This window comes from Eutrigla gurnardus (assembly GCF_963514095.1).
Source record: "Eutrigla gurnardus genome assembly, chromosome: 13".
In the NCBI taxonomy this organism is placed as follows: Eukaryota; Metazoa; Chordata; class Actinopteri; order Perciformes; family Triglidae; genus Eutrigla; species Eutrigla gurnardus.
In genome coordinates this window covers 8,570,770-8,588,291 of record NC_139936.1, presented here as the reverse complement: position 1 = coordinate 8,588,291, position 17,522 = coordinate 8,570,770, and the positions used below count along the sequence as shown (strand labels likewise).

General features: G+C 44.6%; 1 protein-coding gene across 7 annotated transcripts in view; it reads left to right on the top strand.

Annotated features, from left to right (window-relative positions):
- The window catches only part of ank1a (ankyrin 1, erythrocytic a), a 73,848-nt gene that overhangs the window by 38,933 nt on the left and 17,393 nt on the right, over positions 1-17,522 (top strand). For 4 of the 7 annotated variants that reach the window (XM_084025773.1, XM_084025774.1, XM_084025775.1 and 1 more), the window contains 29 exons: positions 2,939-3,040; positions 5,299-5,397; positions 5,841-5,939; positions 6,201-6,299; positions 6,471-6,656; positions 6,750-6,848; positions 6,952-7,050; positions 7,157-7,255; positions 7,444-7,641; positions 7,735-7,833; positions 7,996-8,094; positions 8,196-8,294; positions 8,595-8,792; positions 8,891-8,989; positions 9,066-9,164; positions 9,259-9,456; positions 9,587-9,685; positions 10,436-10,534; positions 11,198-11,296; positions 11,388-11,480; positions 11,586-11,658; positions 11,823-11,843; positions 13,836-13,956; positions 14,140-14,218; positions 14,491-14,606; positions 14,695-14,919; positions 15,003-15,157; positions 15,247-15,458; positions 17,227-17,431. In XM_084025773.1, coding sequence (XP_083881899.1) covers positions 2,939-3,040; positions 5,299-5,397; positions 5,841-5,939; positions 6,201-6,299; positions 6,471-6,656; positions 6,750-6,848; positions 6,952-7,050; positions 7,157-7,255; positions 7,444-7,641; positions 7,735-7,833; positions 7,996-8,094; positions 8,196-8,294; positions 8,595-8,792; positions 8,891-8,989; positions 9,066-9,164; positions 9,259-9,456; positions 9,587-9,685; positions 10,436-10,534; positions 11,198-11,296; positions 11,388-11,480; positions 11,586-11,658; positions 11,823-11,843; positions 13,836-13,956; positions 14,140-14,218; positions 14,491-14,606; positions 14,695-14,919; positions 15,003-15,157; positions 15,247-15,458; positions 17,227-17,431 — 3,568 coding nt within the window. The remainder of the gene's footprint in view (positions 1-2,938; positions 3,041-5,298; positions 5,398-5,840; positions 5,940-6,200; positions 6,300-6,470; positions 6,657-6,749; positions 6,849-6,951; positions 7,051-7,156; positions 7,256-7,443; positions 7,642-7,734; positions 7,834-7,995; positions 8,095-8,195; positions 8,295-8,594; positions 8,793-8,890; positions 8,990-9,065; positions 9,165-9,258; positions 9,457-9,586; positions 9,686-10,435; positions 10,535-11,197; positions 11,297-11,387; positions 11,481-11,585; positions 11,659-11,822; positions 11,844-13,835; positions 13,957-14,139; positions 14,219-14,490; positions 14,607-14,694; positions 14,920-15,002; positions 15,158-15,246; positions 15,459-17,226; positions 17,432-17,522) is intronic. The other 3 variants (XM_084025776.1, XM_084025779.1, XM_084025777.1) reach the window with 2 other exon arrangements.

The window sequence follows — 17,522 nt, the reverse complement described above, 5'->3', positions numbered from 1 at the left end:
CTCACACACACACACACACACACACACACACACACACACACACACACACACACAATGGATCTCTTGTGAAAATGATCATTCTTCAGGTCTCGTCGCTGTAGAGGATCTAAGATGTCGGGTTGTTGATCCCTGACAGGCCTCCTTGTGCATTCCTACATGCATATACATTGAGTTTTCAAACACTGCAGTCGACCGGCGAGGGGGTGATGATGTCATCCTGTCTGCTGCAGCACCAGCAGAGGAGGCAAGCGAGGAGGGGGAGAGAGAGAGAGGAGGGAAGGAAGGCAATAGTAAAGAAGAGCTGAGATGAAGACGGGGAGAGGGGAGTTCAGGGCAGTAGGATTCTTCTGTGATGAGATGGGGGAATAATTTGACTTGGTAATTTTGAGCTTCATTATGAGGAGCCTTGCATATCGCCTTCACCTGAGGACAGCGGGGCCACAGTGTGTTGATATTGCTAATGTTAACCGTGATGCTGCTGAGCGGGTTATTGTTTCTTGTGCTCCCAAACAGTATGATTAATGTGTCCACTCCTTTTTTGTTTAGCTCGGGGCCCCCGAAGCTCGTCCACAGGATAATCAGAGCGGGACTCGTGCATCTAAATGGTCCAGCAGGACGCAGCAGAGGGATTATCACATTAAATAGATCCTCGCGTGCGTTTCGTTTCCTCTGTATGGACTGTACCTGTTTACGTCAGACTCAGTGGATGGGTGTGGTTCCCCTGCATCCTTATCTCACCACACACACTCACTCGGTGACGCATGCAGATGCACACATGACTGAACTCCGGCAAAGTGAAAGCTGACTTGAGTCTTGTAAACTGACTCTTGGGGGGGGTCTAGCAGAGGGGGCTCAGCCAGGGTCACCATGGTTTTACTGTGCAACCATTTGCTGTTGGACCTTGTATATTGTTATAGGTCGTGTGTGTCTTTGCATCAGCTGTATTTGCTGCTACTTTGATGAAAAGACTTTTCTTGTGTCACCATGGCAAAGTCTGCAAACAGTCCACACTCCACTCCGCTGTGTATAGTTGCTGTGTGGGCAGTATATGCCTGTAGTAAAGGATACAAAAGAAGGTCTGCCTCTCTAGTATAACATTCTATACAAATCTTGTGTAACTCTTGTGAAATTGTGATATTTTTAATGCCAAAATGGATTCCCAAACAAGGACACAGCACATGTGTGTCCAAGCAGACACACTCACAAAGATTCATTGGTCGAAACAGGTGTACTGGGGTCAGTTTGTTGCTCTAGAGGGAGGAGGTTACTGGATTTCTCTTAAAAGTGAAAGTGAATGAGAGAGAGAGAGTCTTAAGGGAGTAAGAGAGTAGCAAGAGGGAGAGCATGGCTTCCCAAGGCAGCTTGGCAACTGTGAGTAAATACTGAACAGACCTACGAAGGGTAGTCTGGAAACATTCTATACTTTTCATTTGAAGTGTTATTGTGTCTTCATTTTAAAGCAATTACCCAAATATTATGCTTCACAGTACATCCAGTGTTTCTTGGGTGGCAGCGTGTGAGTGTGACTCAGAGACTACAGAGTCTGTGAGCAAAAGCTAAAAATCATATTTTGGAGAAAATGACAATGACTCAGGCAATTGGCTCTCAGTTGTTGTGCTAAAAAAGCACAGGATGTATTATTTAAACACACAGAATGCTTCGTGCTGTAGGAAGTTCATCTGATAAGTAGAAACTTTGCCGTTGCATACATTTCTTCTCTCGATATGAGGAAGAAGAATCTCTCGTCAGTTACCGTTTTTGGCTTCTTCAACCAGCAACTTTTCCCTTTCCGCTGCCATCATCTCCCCTGCCTTCTTTTAAAGTGACCTCTCTCTTCGCATAGCGCTGTGCCATTGGTGTCACGCTGAGGTTGTGTTGTGTCATTTGTTGCTATGCCTCAACTTCAGGCATGTGGCTCCTTTCTCCCTTTTTAACTCACACTCACTCCGTCTTTGTCAACAGAGGACCAACAACCCTGTCAGCAATAGACAACGCAACGAAAGCACCATGTTAACAAGTTGAGAAAGCAGGTTTTCAGTTGGTGCGTTTGTGACGGCAGCGTTTTCTTTGTGACTCAAAAAAATGAGAATTATACTCAAATGAATTCTGTGTTTGTGTGAAAACATGCACTGAATGGTTAATGATTTCCCTGACCAGCAATGTTGAGATGGCTGGTGAGATGGAGGGGGGGGGGGGGGGGGGACGTGGGGAGGGGGAGAGAGGAGATTATGTAAATGAAATGGGAAAATGTGCAGGCTTTGCCGCAGTCGAGCTTCTCCCTGCGGTTCTCCCTCGCTTGCTGACGCTTCTCCTCTCCCCCACTCTCCCCCGCTCTCCCCCCCGTGCCGCATGAGTGATCCTGTTTCAGCAGCACCACTGCCTGCTTGAGAGGCATGAAGCCCTCAGACACAGACAAAACGCAGACGAAAACACGAGACCATGTGCTGTGTGCTGGCCCGGGAGTCGAGACTCGCCAAACCTCCCCCCCCCCCTCCCCTTCACCTTGTGTCGCTTTCTCTCTCTTTAATTCTCACACATACACACTCTGTTTCCATGCAGTCTGCTGGGCACGACATACACTCCAGTAACTTTAAGCTTGATCACTGTCGCCTTATCACCTGAGAGCAGGGAGCAGACTTGTAGACACACTTTTAGACGCGTCTGTGTCCTCCACTAGTTCACCCGTGTGCCCACTGCACCCTCAGCGACACCCATTTCAAGGTGCTGATGCAGATTGTCACAGCGCGGCGTTGGGCGGAGTGACATGAGAGGAAAATGGATTATGACTGAACGGTTTCAGTCTTTAAATGCCCTGAAAGGAAAAATTAACCAAACTCCGTCTCCCTCTCCATTTTCCCTCTCCACTTTATGTGTCTCTCACTTTTTCTTCCACCCCTCACCCCCTCCCTCTCTTTCCCTCTCTCTGTCACACTTGCAGGCAGATGCTGGCAACAGTTTTCTCCGAGCGGCTCGTTCTGGCAACCTGGACAAGGCCCTGGACCACATCAAAAATGGCATCGACATTAATACGGCCAATCAGGTGAGAGAGCTGCACATTCCCCAGAGTGAGTTGGCTTCTGACTGTAAGCCAGTTATTTCTTTATTTTATCTGGCAATTTGGCCTGAAATGGATCTTCAATTGTACTGTTGTAGTGGCAGGAATAGAAACATTATAAATAATGGACTATTTATGAATATTTGTGTGCCACCGATGGACCACAATCGCATCCTGCCAGGATTTAGTCTTCCCAATCTGCTTTCTAACAGATTAAAAACAAATGCAGGGGGTCGGCCAACTGTACACCTCTCATTCAGAATCAGACCAGCAATGTGTGAATGGAAATCAGAAGTTCAGTTTAGCCAATTACATTTATAAACCATTAAAAGACAAGTCCTTTTTTCATGAAAAAATGAAGAAGGTCCTGCAGAAACATCTATTTTATCCTACAGTTTACACCAAATAATTCATAAAGGTTGTGCATTATGTTCTGCTCAAATATTGTTCATGAAAACCACCATGTGTTGCATTATTTGTTTCTATATAAATGTGTTTTGAGTGTGCGGTGTGCATGATGTGTCTGACTTGATCGCTGTGCTGTGATGTGCCTGTGCAATCAGTCGTCATGTGTGTGCATGCTCAGGTAGACTGTTAGTGGCTGGAGGTGGCAGGTAAAGTTTACAGGGTCTCCAGAGAAGCTGATAAATTGAGCAGGGGCTTCTCCTTCGCCTTGTCTCTTCCATCCTGCCTCCTTTACTCTGACGGTTGTTCCCAGAGTGTCCAGGAAGAGGCAGCAAGTTAGTGGGACTAGGTCTGCTGCCCTGAGGCTCCTGAAACTTGGCCAGAAAACAAACCAAAAAAAAAAGTGTGTATGTGTGTGAAAGATTTGTCCGGCTCATTAATCTAACTCAGTCATGGTTTTCCTTCCATTCACTTCCACTGTAATGCTCTACATTTTGTAATTATTGCTGGTAATGCTCCTGTCAGGATTTCTATGAGGCTTATTTTTTAGGCCCCCACAAAAACAACCAATTATTCATGTAAAGTGACACCGTGGCCTTTTCTGACAGACTCCCTCACCACGATGAAGGGAGACACCCTATGGATTAAAACTATAATTACATGCAGAAATACAGTCTGATACCAGAAAGATGAATTTCATTTCATTTTTTCTTGAAATTTCTTGTATGAAGCTTTGTTATTTTTTTTACTTTTTGTTTCTTTTATTTATAAGCTACCATCGGATGGCAACAAAGTTTTTTTTTTTTTTTCCAAATTTACACATAGTGGCTTTAATGTCAACCCAATAATAAGACAATTTGAAACCAAATGTAGGCTACAGCCTCATATTTATTCACAGTATTCCATATATATGTATTATAAATCAGCGGCACAATTGATTTACCTTCAAAGATTGTTCAATGATCGGATTGATGTGATTTCCTTTTTTTTTTGTAAAGTTGTATGTTGTCACTGAAACCGTGGTGGGTGGTGGGAGCACCGTCGTTCTGCTTGTGTGACTGGCGGCCCCGATGATGTGACAGTCTTTGGCCGGGTCGAGGCTTGACTCTGGCAGCTGTGTTTCCTTGTCTGAGTGGATGCCTCTCACCAGCACACCGCCTCACTCCTGCTCTCCCCCTCTTGTGTTTCCCCTCCTTTTCTATCCCTCACAACCTAACAACTTCTCCTCTACCTTCTGTTTGGATGCTGTTTTCTAACTCTCCTCTCTCTTTTTTTTTTCTTCTTGCTTTCTGCCTCCCCTCCCTCCCCTCCCTCTCTCCTCTGTCTGCAGTAGAGTGATGGTGTGCTGTGGTCTCCCCACTCAGAGGAATAATATCAGTGGTGTGGGAAAGGTCCAACCTCACATGTCCTGTGCGGCTGAAGGAAGGCTGTGTGAGGTCAGACCTATCCCACACGGCTCGTATTCTTCCCAGCCACGAGACCAGCGGCCTGCCATCCCCCTCCCGTCCTCTTCCTCCTCCTCCTCCTCCTCTCACCATCATTAATCAAATGAAAAATGTTCACATCCTGATTTTCATCCCTGTAGACATTGATTTCGCTAATGACCACTTTGATTCTGAGAGTACTGCATGCGTGGTGTCCAGTGTAAGTATTTGCCTGCTTTGGTTTGTGAGTGCTTCAGTCACTGTGATTAAAAAAACAAAACAAATAAGTCGTTTCATTTGGCATGGCCTACATGTGTTAGTATGTGTGGTTATTTCTTTTAGATGTGGTGGTTTCTGTGTGTAAAGTGTGTTTAGGAGCCTTCAGTATGAGGTCTACTCTGCTCTCTCACTCAGAATGGGCTCAACGGGCTGCATCTGGCCTCCAAGGAAGGCCACGTTAAAATGGTGCTGGAGCTCCTCCACAATGGAATCGTCCTGGAGACCACCACAAAGGTAAAAATGTTAAATGAGTGAGATATCCTCTTTCCAGTCTTTATGCCAGCTTCATATTTAGCATATGGACATGAGAGTGGTAATAATCTTCTTATCTTACCCTCTGCAAGAAAGCAAATATTAGCCAGAAATGTTGAACTACAACAATTGTCTCATGTGTCTTAGTGTCATAACCTGTGAAGCATTGAATTTGGCATTTAATGCTTATTTATTTATATCAAATATGTATTGTCTTCTTTGGTTTTCAAAGAAAATTGCAAGAAATTTACAAAAATTGCAACCCTGTTTTGTAAAAAGGTGCCTTTTGTTTGACCAGTTAAACAAATATAAATAAAGCAGCATTCATCTCTGTAAAGTCAGAATGCAACATGAAACCTCTTTGAATACACATGTCGGTGCTCGTTATGACTGTGTATTGTTCTCATGTATCTGTGCTGAAACAGAAAGGGAACACAGCCCTGCACATCGCAGCCCTAGCAGGGCAGGAGCAGGTGGTCACTGAGCTGGTTAACTACGGGGCCAACGTCAACGCTCAGTCCCAGGTGAGACCCGGCGACTCCCCGTGTTAACTTTACTGTCTAGTCATTGCAGAAACTATGGCAATTCCATCTGTTAACAAGTGTCTCTGTTCCTATATATCTGTATTTTTTTGTGTTCATCCATGTGCATACATCTGACTGTTACCGTCTTCCTGTCTGTCCTTTTGCTGTGCTTGTGTCTCCTGCGTTGCTGTGTGTGTGTGTGTATGTGTGTGTGTGTGTGTGTTTCTCTGTGTGTGTCTGTTGTGCGTCTTTCTGAGACAGAAGGGTTTCACTCCACTCTACATGGCCGCACAAGAAAACCATCTAGAGGTTGTGAAGTTTCTTCTGGAGAACGGAGCCAATCAGAGCATTCCAACTGAGGTACTAAAGACTGAGGGACGTAATCTCCCGAATGACTCGGTCCCATCCTCGCCGATCCGGGCGGCACCGTGTTTCCATCCTGCTTCGTTCTCATAAGCCTCTGTCTTTACACGCCTCTAACATTCTCTCCGGGTGTGAATCGGACTCTTAACGCTCTCCTCTGTGCCGCAGGACGGATTCACTCCTCTCGCCGTGGCTCTTCAGCAGGGACACGAGAATGTCGTCGCCCTGCTCATCAACTACGGCACCAAGGGGAAGGTCCGCCTCCCCGCGCTGCACATTGCAGCACGCAATGACGATACACGCACAGCTGCAGTGCTCCTGCAGAACGATCCTAACCCTGATGTACTCAGCAAGGTAAAGGAGTGTGTGTGTGGCTGCACATATGATTGTGTACCTGATAGTGAGAGTGACACGTACCCAACCTGATGTGTGTATGTGCCCCTGCAGACCGGATTCACACCCCTCCACATCGCTGCACACTATGAAAACTTGAACGTAGCTCAACTGCTGCTTAATAGAGGAGCCAATGTCAACTTCACCCCCAAGGTAGGGAAGAATCAGTGTAGTTGGAAGGTTAATCTCTGTCCTTGCGGTCCGTCCTTGCCCCCCCCCCCCTGCGCCGTCTAAGTGCATCTGTCTCCCTCTGCAGAACGGCATCACTCCTCTGCACATTGCAGCCAGACGAGGGAATGTGATCATGGTCCGACTCCTGCTGGACAGAGGGGCTCAGATCGATGCTAAGACCAAGGTGCATCCATCACACCGTTTCATGAACATCTTTCATTCCTTTTTCCTGCTTCTAATTTGATGCATCATTAACTAAATGATCAACAATCCTCTCTCTCTCTCTCCAGGACGAGCTGACTCCTCTGCACTGTGCAGCCAGAAATGGTCACGTCAGGATTATAGAGATCCTGCTGGACCACGGGGCCCCCATCCAGGCAAAGACCAAGGTAATCCACTTGGGTTTAAGTAAAGTGAATTCTGCACTTGTCTTATAAATTGAACAGTATTTGGTTTGCAATGAATGATCCATTAGCCAAACAGCCATAGATCCGTTGTTTGTTTACAAGACAAGCCTCCTGTTTTCAAAGGGATGAGAGAGTCAACACATTTTCTTCCTTTTCCTTTTTTTTTGCAGAATGGCCTGTCCCCAATCCACATGGCGGCACAGGGGGACCACATGGACTGCATCAAGCAGCTTCTGCAGTACAATGCAGAAATCGATGACATCACACTGGACCACCTTACCCCTCTGCATGTGGCGGCGCACTGTGGCCACCACCGCATGGCCAAAGTACTGCTGGACAAAGGGGCCAAACCCAACTCTCGGGCATTGGTCAGTAACACACACCTAATACATCAATTCAGATGAGGCAACGTTTTTTTTTTTTGTAGTGATGATAATTGTTTTTCTTTTTTTTTGTTACAGAATGGCTTTACTCCTTTGCATATTGCTTGTAAAAAGAACCACATGCGTGTGATGGATCTCCTCCTTAAACACTCTGCATCAATAGAGGCTGTGACTGAGGTGAGGGAAATGGAACGAGCCCATAACAGAAACATCTCGCACATTTTATTGAACCTTTAATTATCCAAGATAAATGAGATTTTGAATCTTTTTTTTTACTGGAGAGTCCTGTAAAATTGGCGTGCCAGACCATTTGTAATATTCTTTGTCTCTTCTGGACAGTCTGGCCTGACCCCCTTACATGTGGCGTCATTCATGGGTCATCTCAACATTGTGAAGATCCTGCTGCAGAAAGGAGCTTCCCCCAGCGCCTCCAATGTGGTGAGTTTTCTTCTGAAATCTCAAGCAAAACCTCAACCAACTCACCTCTACACTAATGATGTTGTTGTTACAACGCTGAGTGTCTTTCTGTGCACGAGTAGAAAGTGGAGACTCCTCTTCATATGGCGTCTCGGGCAGGACACTACGAAGTGGCAGAGTTTTTACTGCAGAACGCATCACCGGTGGACGCCAAGGCTAAGGTAGCCATTTCACATACTCCACGTATTGTGCACTCATATAGATTAAATGCTCATTTAAGTGGAATAATGTGACACATTTAAGGATTCATTTAGAAAGTTGGCTCAGCAACTAATCCCTGGCAGAGCTTCCACATACTAATTTCCCTCCTACACACAACAGCCTCATTTCACACTTAATGTAACAAGTTGAAGGCAGTGGAGAAGCTGAGAAATGAAAACAGCATAAAAACAAGTCACGACAGAAGACATTCTCCTGCATTACCTCTTTATTTCATACTTCCTCTCGCCCTCACTGGCCAGGATGACCAAACACCTCTGCATTGTGCTGCTCGGATGGGCCACAAAGAGCTAGTGAAGCTGCTGCTGGAGCACAAAGCCAACCCCAACTCCACCACCACAGCAGGCCACACCCCCCTACACATCGCCGCCCGGGAAGGTCACGTGCAAACCGTACGCATCCTACTGGACATGGAGGCTCAGCAGACCAAGATGACAAAGGTAAAACAACCCACCTGCATAAAAGTCTTAAAACTGTCATATAAAAGCCGCTTACCCAACCTAATATTGTGTCCACTTCTTCGTTGGTGCCTCTGTAGAAAGGCTTCACACCGCTCCATGTGGCCTCTAAGTACGGCAAGGTGGACGTAGCAGAGCTGTTGTTGGAGAGAGGAGCCAACCCTAATGCTGCTGGGAAGGTAGGAGAAACCAAAAGGGGCTTGACTTTATGGAAAAGGATCTCCCACAGTCTGACTCTTGATTCTGTTTTTGCAGAACGGTCTGACTCCGCTGCATGTTGCCGTTCATCACAACAACCTGGATGTTGTCAACCTGCTTGTCAGTAAGGGAGGGTCGCCGCATAGCGCAGCCAGGGTAAATAAACACAAGAGATGCACGCATGTCCACACGTCATTCACGATAAAATGACCCAGTTTTTCTGACCCCGACTCGTATATCTGTGCTCCAGAACGGCTACACCGCCCTCCACATAGCATCCAAGCAGAACCAGGTGGAGGTCGCTAACAGCCTGCTGCAGTACGGAGCCTCGGCCAATGCCGAGTCACTGCAGGGTGTCACCCCTCTCCACCTGGCCTCGCAGGAAGGAAGGCCCGACATGGTCTCCCTGCTCATCTCCAAACAGGCCAATGTCAACCTTGGAAACAAGGCAAGAAACACATACATGATTAAAGGAAGACAGGACATTTATTTGGTCAATTCAATGTAAAAAAAAAAAAATGAAGAGGCAATGTGGTGTTCTGTGTTTGACTTGTGTCTTCTGAATGTGTTTCCCCCAGAGTGGATTAACCCCGCTCCATCTGGTAGCACAGGAGGGACATGTTGGCATTGCAGATATCTTGGTGAAGCAAGGGGCTTCGGTCTACGCTGCCACGCGGGTAAGACCTTTCAGTCTCATGGCTAACTGTTGCAGGACTATCAAAGCCGTATCAGTGTAGAGGCTACTTGTGCCAATCTACTTTGAGCCCTAGCAGATACTGTCTAAGTGCTGTAGCATAAATAGTCACATGTTCTCATCGCAGAGGGTGTTATCATCAAAACATGACCGACCCATAAGGGGTTCAGAGACTTCGAGTGCTTAGAGCTGCTCTACCATTTCACAATAATGTATATGTAATTATTTCACTAAAGCATCAGTAAAGTATTATCTTTATTCATAATATTATTACATCTGAAGAAGGTAAAAAGTACTATATTTCTCCCTGAATTGTAAGTAAAAGTAAAAATGGAATCACTCAAGTAAAGTTCGAGTACCGTAACGATGTACCCGAGTACTTGTAAACAGTACTACACTACTGCACTTACTTTCCACCACTGATTGTGGAGCTCTTGTATTGGAAGTTATCATCATGTCAACATGTTATTATTAGTATTATGTGTATTGTTCCTATCCTGTACACAAGATATAATTGCATCCTCTCTTGTTCATTCCTAAATTGCATGCTGAATGCAGTGATAAAAATGAGCAATCATTTTACTGTGTGAGTTGAAGCTTTTGTTAATATAATACTCATGAGTGATTTGATAAAGAATCTACATAATCTCTTCAAATTAGAAGGTCGTTAAGGCACTTAAAGTCACGCGGCTGCTGTGTGTTTAAGACTTTTTCCCCCCTCTGTCATTGGTAGATGGGTTACACACCTCTTCATGTAGGGTGTCACTATGGCAACATCAAGATGGTGAAGTTCCTCCTGCAGCAACAGGCCAATGTCAACAGCAAAACAAGGGTGAGTGCCTCCCACTGGTTTGAGATAAAAATACATTTAGTCAGGGCGTTCTGTCTCTGATTCATTCATCAGGAAATACAATTACAGTCCATTAAACAGGTGAAAGCGCCGTGCTGCAGGGTTCTCCGAGGTGGAAGCTGTTAAAATGCTTTACTGGAAGGAGGACATTTACTGCACGTACTGTACAAGCATCGGAGAGACTGGGATGCAGTATTTATATTCATATCAGAAAGATTTCAGGCAACAACTCATTATTATTTCCATTATTGAGTAATCATGTTATTAGTAGAATAGTATATAATAGAAATGGAATATTATAGAATATAGTATAGAATAGTATTGTTTTCTTGTTTTTGTTTTTGTCTGTAAAAATGTCAAATAATAGCAAAACAATGGCAGAAGCTTTTAACCATTTTTGATTTTAAATGGACTTCAACGATTGACCTTTTATTTAAATGGCTGCTGATTCATTTCCTGTTGATCAACTAATTGCTCTACACTGTAATAACAGTTTTCTTGACAAGCAATTGCTTTGTTGTGTTGCTATACCAGCCATACTTCAGAATTCAGGAATCTTATTTAATCTTAGAGGCATTATTTTGATGTATCTTAGATCTCTTTTGTACTTTAAATGAGGGAGAATACATTTCCTCTCTCCTCCAGCTTGGTTACACTCCTCTGCACCAGGCGGCCCAGCAGGGACACACGGACATTGTGACACTGTTGCTGAAACATGGAGCTCAGCCCAACGAGACAACAACGGTGAGCATGAACGCACCCCGTCTTCATCCAAACGACTAATTGAGTAATGAAGTACTGCAATCTGACGAATCTGCTCCCCTCTGTCCGGTAGAACGGTACGTCAGCCCTGGCCATTGCCAAGAGGTTGGGCTACATCTCCGTGATTGACGTCCTGAAGCTTGTCACTGAGGAAACGGTTTCCATGGTGAGTAGTTGCCGTCTGGATGCGGCGCCGGCATTATGTGTGCGTGATACTCGCAGGGAAATGAGAAGTTCACACTCGTTGGTTCTTCCTCTCCCTCCTGTGCAGACGACCACGGAGAAACATCGCATGAGTTTCCCAGAGACGGTGGATGAGATACTGGACGTGTCTGAGGATGAAGGTAGAGAACTACGATTATTCTTAATCGCATGAAAGAGCCGGAAAAACGATGCTTACTCGACTACGCCGAGTTTACCTTTACCTCTTGTTTATGAGGCTGATTTCGATGTCTCATCTGGTCACATAAATATTCATTTTTTTCCAATTCCCTTTGCCCTTTTTTAGGGATTGCTCAGCTAACATTAGGTATGAATGACTCTTTCTATCTTTGTGCGGCATTCATAGGTGGTTGTATTAAAGTGTGTGGCTCCATTTCAAGCTCGCTCTCTGAATATTTACCTCTCTCCCTCTCTCTCTCTCTCTTGCGTTCCCTCTGTAGTGGTGCTCACTGTGATAGTGGCTCTGGTTTCTCATTGGCATGCACCCATAGCACCCATGTCTGTAACCTTTATATGTCCCTTCAATAACACCCTCATTCTCTAACTCCCCAGGTACCTTTTTTTTTTTCCTCCATGATATGACGGCAGTGACGGTTATGGCCGATACAAATGCATCATGCCTTATTAATCAGAATCAGATGCCAAGTAGGTTTTCACATACAAGGAATGTGCCTTTGTGTTCAGTGCGCACAATAATTACAAAGAATAAACAAGAAGCAATACTGCAGTCAAGAACATAATCATTAATTTAAAAAATACTATAAATTAAAAAAAGACACTATCAAATCAAATCGAACAAATTTTTGCTAAGTTTAAAATTGGGGTAGTCGACCCGTGTGTCTGCATTTAAATCTGTTTCCATCGTGGTGTCGATCATGTACCACAAACGTGTGAGTGACTGTAATCAAGGTTTTTGTTTTAACAGTTGATCATGTTTCCATAGGGAGTTGGTCAACACCAAAAAGAGGAATGGGGAGTGAATGTTGGACTCACGATGAAAATGCTCTGTGTCTTCTGGTTGTGTGAATGTTTACCCTGTCCACTTAAAGTGATTTCTGTTGCCCCTCAAAAATCGCTTATTGCAGGTTTATCTCTTCCTGCCTGACGTTTACAGCACATATTATGTCTTGACATTTTAGTCCCCGATAATTTAAGTGTCAGTTTCTCACCTTTGCTCAAAATAAAGAACCAAGACGCCGTTTTAAAGACGCGCATCTCATATCCACAACGGTGAAATGATATTGGCAGGTTATGTGATGTGCACACACTTCGCCCACACGTCGTAGCAAACATGCACGAGCCGGAGAACATCCAGGACACGGGCGGACTTGGATGAACCTGTGGGAAGAGCACTCGCAGAGTCAAACATAGTGGAATGACACCTACGACATCACTTTGGCTCTCGACCGCTGACCGACCGCCCACTCGCACACTCACACACACACACACACACACACACACACACACACACACACACACACACACACACACACACACACACACACACACACACACACACACACACAAGCTGCGCTCATAAATAAATACATGCAGAAGACTCACATTTGGTGAATTCTCACAAAGTCCCATGTGTGTTTGGGGGGTCAGTAACCCACCTCTGCTCACATGAACATACACTGTATTTTTTATGGTAAACAGCTTGTACGTTGGTGTGGGTGTGTGTGTGTGTGTGTGTGTGTGTGTGTGTGTGTGTGTGTGTGTGTGTGTGTGTGTGTGAGAGAGAGAGAGAGAGAGGAAGTCTCCTCATGCATCGCTCTCTTAGGCAGTTTATCTTCCAGTTCAATAACAATTTATTCACTAAACAACACATTTTTGGAATGAGTTTATGCTGATGCGTGGACATGGTGCACTGTGCACATCTATAATGCTGTTGTCTCTAACTGAGATGTCATGTTTTTTTGTTTTTTTTTAACTCCAGGCTCCATTTGTACTGTCTCCTCTAGTAATGCATTACGGTTCTGAATGAAAAGTCTCAGATTCAGCTGCCTTTGACTTCTGCTGTATTGATCCTGTCCTCATACCTGATTTTAATACGTTTCTAGCGTACGGTAGAAGCGGCTGCATTCAAGCTTGTGTGATTAGCAAGTAAAGCGTGTTCAGAGCATCCTCATCAATGTCCCATCTCACCAGTCTAACACCTGAATCACAGAGCCATCTCCTACAGTCTAACCCCTCCTAACCCGCTGGTTGACATTCTTGTTTTCTTCTCTCTCTCTCTCTCTTGTGCTGTTTCACCAACCTGACCACTTCGCTCTCTTTGGCATGTTGTTCTCTGAAGGAGAGGAGCTCTTGGGGACAGAAGGGGCCAGGTACATGAAGATGGATGACATGAAAGACCATGATGACGATTTCCTCTCCCCCAAGAAATCACTGGAGTACGAGAGAGGGCTGGGCACAGCGTAAGGGGGGCTGGGTGGGGGAAAGAGGCGAGAGAGCCAAGCTGGTAGCCACAAGCTAAATAGGTGGATGGGTAAAGGGGGATGCACCATAGACACCCACTAAACACCAGGGATGAGCACTTGGGAGGAGATGTAAAGAAACTTTATCGATCTAACTTGTGCTTTTCTCTTTTCGTACAACAGGAATTACTCGCCGGCCATACCCAGAATCCCCAGGGTCTCTCCGGAGACCGTCATCCTCAAAGAACATGAGATGGATCAGGTACGGTACAGTATTGAATTTCCCATAATCCAACATCATAACAACTTTTTTAGACGTCTTTTTGACCTTCCTTGGATGCTTATCATAAAAACTTCAAAATTCAATATTGTAACATAAAAAGTTATTTGTAAATGAGAATCCCTCCTCAACCGTTATTCGAAGGTTAATGATGCACCTTCTCCATGTCCACTGTAAAAAAAAAAAAAAGCACTTTATGCTGATGATAGCATAAGAAATATTTAAACCTTGTGCTGTCTCTCTGTCCGTTGTAGCAACACACTCCACTTCCACTGCCCAAAGAATACGATGACGACTCACTGATTCCCAGCAGCCCGGCAACGGAGACGTCAGACAATGTCAGCCCGGTCGCCAGTCCCATACATACAGGGTCAGCAAAACCTTTCACTCCACTGGATCACCGGCTCTCTATTTAATATCTGATCTGGCTGCTAACCTTTTTTTTTTTTTGATAACAGGTTCCTGGTCAGTTTCATGGTAGATGCTCGCGGCGGCTCAATGCGAGGCAGCAGGCACAACGGTCTGCGTGTCATCATACCGCCGCGGACCTGTGCGGCGCCCACCCGCATCACCTGCCGCCTGGTGAAGCCGCAGAAGCTGACCAGCCCCCCTCCTCTGGTGGAGGGGGAGGGGCTGGCCAGCAGGATCATCTCCCTGGGGCCAGCTGGGATGCAGTTCCTGGGGTGAGGAAGCCATTTTTTAAATGTATTATTATTATTTTAATAAAAAAAGTCATGTGTTCATGTGTGATTTTTCTGTGTGGCAGACCAGTGATAGTGGAGATCCCCCACTTTGCTGCTCTGGGTCGTGGTGACCGGGAGCTCGTGGTGCTGAGGAGCGAGAACGGCTCCGTCTGGAAAGAACATCGTAACCGCTACGGCGACGAGGTGCTAGAAACAATCCTCAACGGGATGGATGAGGGTAAGAGTTCAAACGCTGGATCTCAGGCTGACACTCAAACGTGTCACCGGCTCGTGTTAACACCACCCCCCCCCCTCTCGTCTCCCCAGAATTAGAAAGTCAAGAGGAGCTTGGGAAGAAGCGAATCCGTCGCATCATCTCCACCGACTTCCCCCTTTACTTCGCCGTTGTGTCACGAGTCCAGCAAGAGAGCGACCTGATCGGACCAGAAGGAGGCTCGCTGACAAGTAAACTGGTGCCGTTGGTCCAGGCCTCGTTTCCTGAGACGGCGGTCACCAAACGCGTCCGCCTGGGGCTGCAGGTGAGATGGGACGATCAGGAGAAGGAAGGAGAAGAAAGACAGAATCGTTAGTGCCTGTGTTGCCTGAAAAAACAAAACAAAAAAAAAGCATGTTCTATGTACGTTGACCTTGGAATGACCTGATCGTATCAGCACTTGTGCCAAGTTTTTCTTGATTTAGTTTTCTGTTGTTTGATTTTGCCTTTTTTCACCTTTTTATTTCACATGCATGCACTTGGCACCTTTATGCAACTGTGGACTGCATCTAGTGCTGATATGTTATTGTTTGTTTTATCTTGATGTCTTTCTCACTAATGTATTTATGTCACTGGCAAACGTCCTGTATTTACTATATTTAACACATTCATTTGAGATGAATAAGTATAGTTAGTTAAACACAAGTTAATGGAAAACCTTTTGCAAAGAAATAGTGCTTGAGTTTATACTTTGTACTAATTTTTGGTCTCATGGATGTCTGGAAAATGTGCTAATCTTCTTTTTAGAGGAACTGGACTGCATAAAAAAGGCTGACACTTAGTTTTATAAGCTTTTGAATCTACAGCTACACCTTTAAGGTCTTGGTATTTTATGAAACAGACAGAATAAGAATGAGAGAATCATATTTAACTCCTTTCAGCACTCTGAATTTTACAGTAAAATCAAACATCCACTTATAATTAAGCCCTCCCCATCTAATGCACCAACATGCTGTTTTAAAATAAATAACATTAGACCACATAACATTTATTTATTAAGTACATTGAATGCCATACTTTCTTCCTTCCATAATTCTTTGCATTGAATGTTTTTTTTAATATGAATGCACCATTTTTTTTCATATTCACAGACTTGGAATTTCAAGGCTCCATTTGCACACAATTTCATTTTAACAGGGTAAAAATCCCCACGTTTATCAGTCAGTGTGTAAGTTTCATTGCAGCTCTAGACTGTGATTGAATTAATCCCCATTTCTAACAAAATATTCAAATTTTAAGAAATAAAACCCCAAATCCTCTATGAATGTGTAGTTCAGCATCTTATGAATTGTATCAGATGGAAACGTGTGATTCCAAAGTCAGAATGTGTGTGTGAGTAAACCAGAATGAAAGCTAGATAAAGTATTAATGGACCTTCAGCAGCATGTTTTGGTTCAACAGCTGTCCTTCAGACACATGAACCGATTTATGATAAGATAAAAATGTCTTGTGAACATGCTACCACACATGCCGTAACCTCTACGATGAAACTAGTGAACGTAACTGAATGTAAACTAAAAATAGATATTGTTAAATTTTCTATTAACATATTTTTTTAGGAACATATCTATTTAACTTGAATGATGCTGTAGTAACCGTGTCATGAATGGCCTTGTGAAAACCCACAGTGCCTTTTCTGTGATATCCATTTTGTATTAATGATTGTAAAAGCTTCATGTTAACACACATTGTGACATTTTACAATAAAAAAAGTTAAGTCCTACAACCACTTTGTGTTTCTATTGTCTTTCCAAATGTGTTGTTTAAACCAGGAGGTATTTAATTCACTGTTGACTTCTCTCTTTCTCTCCTCTCTTCTCTTCACCTTTTAATTTTCCCATATTCGGTTGTCTTTTACCCTTTTTTCCCATCATCCCTCTCCCGTTGTCTCATTCTACCTGCTCTCCTATTAACATAATTTTTTGTATCTTTCTTGCCTGTTCATATGTGTCTGTCGTTTGTCAAATTCCCCTTTTTTCCCTTCTACGTTATCTTTTCCTACCCTTCTCTCCATCATTTACTTTCCGCCTCAGGCTCAGCCAGTTCCAGATGAGCTGGTTGCGAAGCTGCTGGGGAACCAGGCAAACTTCAGCCCCGTGGTCACCGTGGAGCCTCGGCGGCGTAAGTTCCACCGGCCCATCGGCCTGCGTATCCCTCTGCCCCCGTCCTGGAGAGACAGCCCGCGGGACGCTGGGGAGGGCGACACCACCAGTCTGCGTCTGCTTTGCTCTGTCATAGGTACTGCATGCCGCGACTGGGACGAAAGATGTCAGTGGATGGTTTAAATAAAAAAAAGTATCTGTTCTTACTTGAGGTTTGCTAAAGCCAG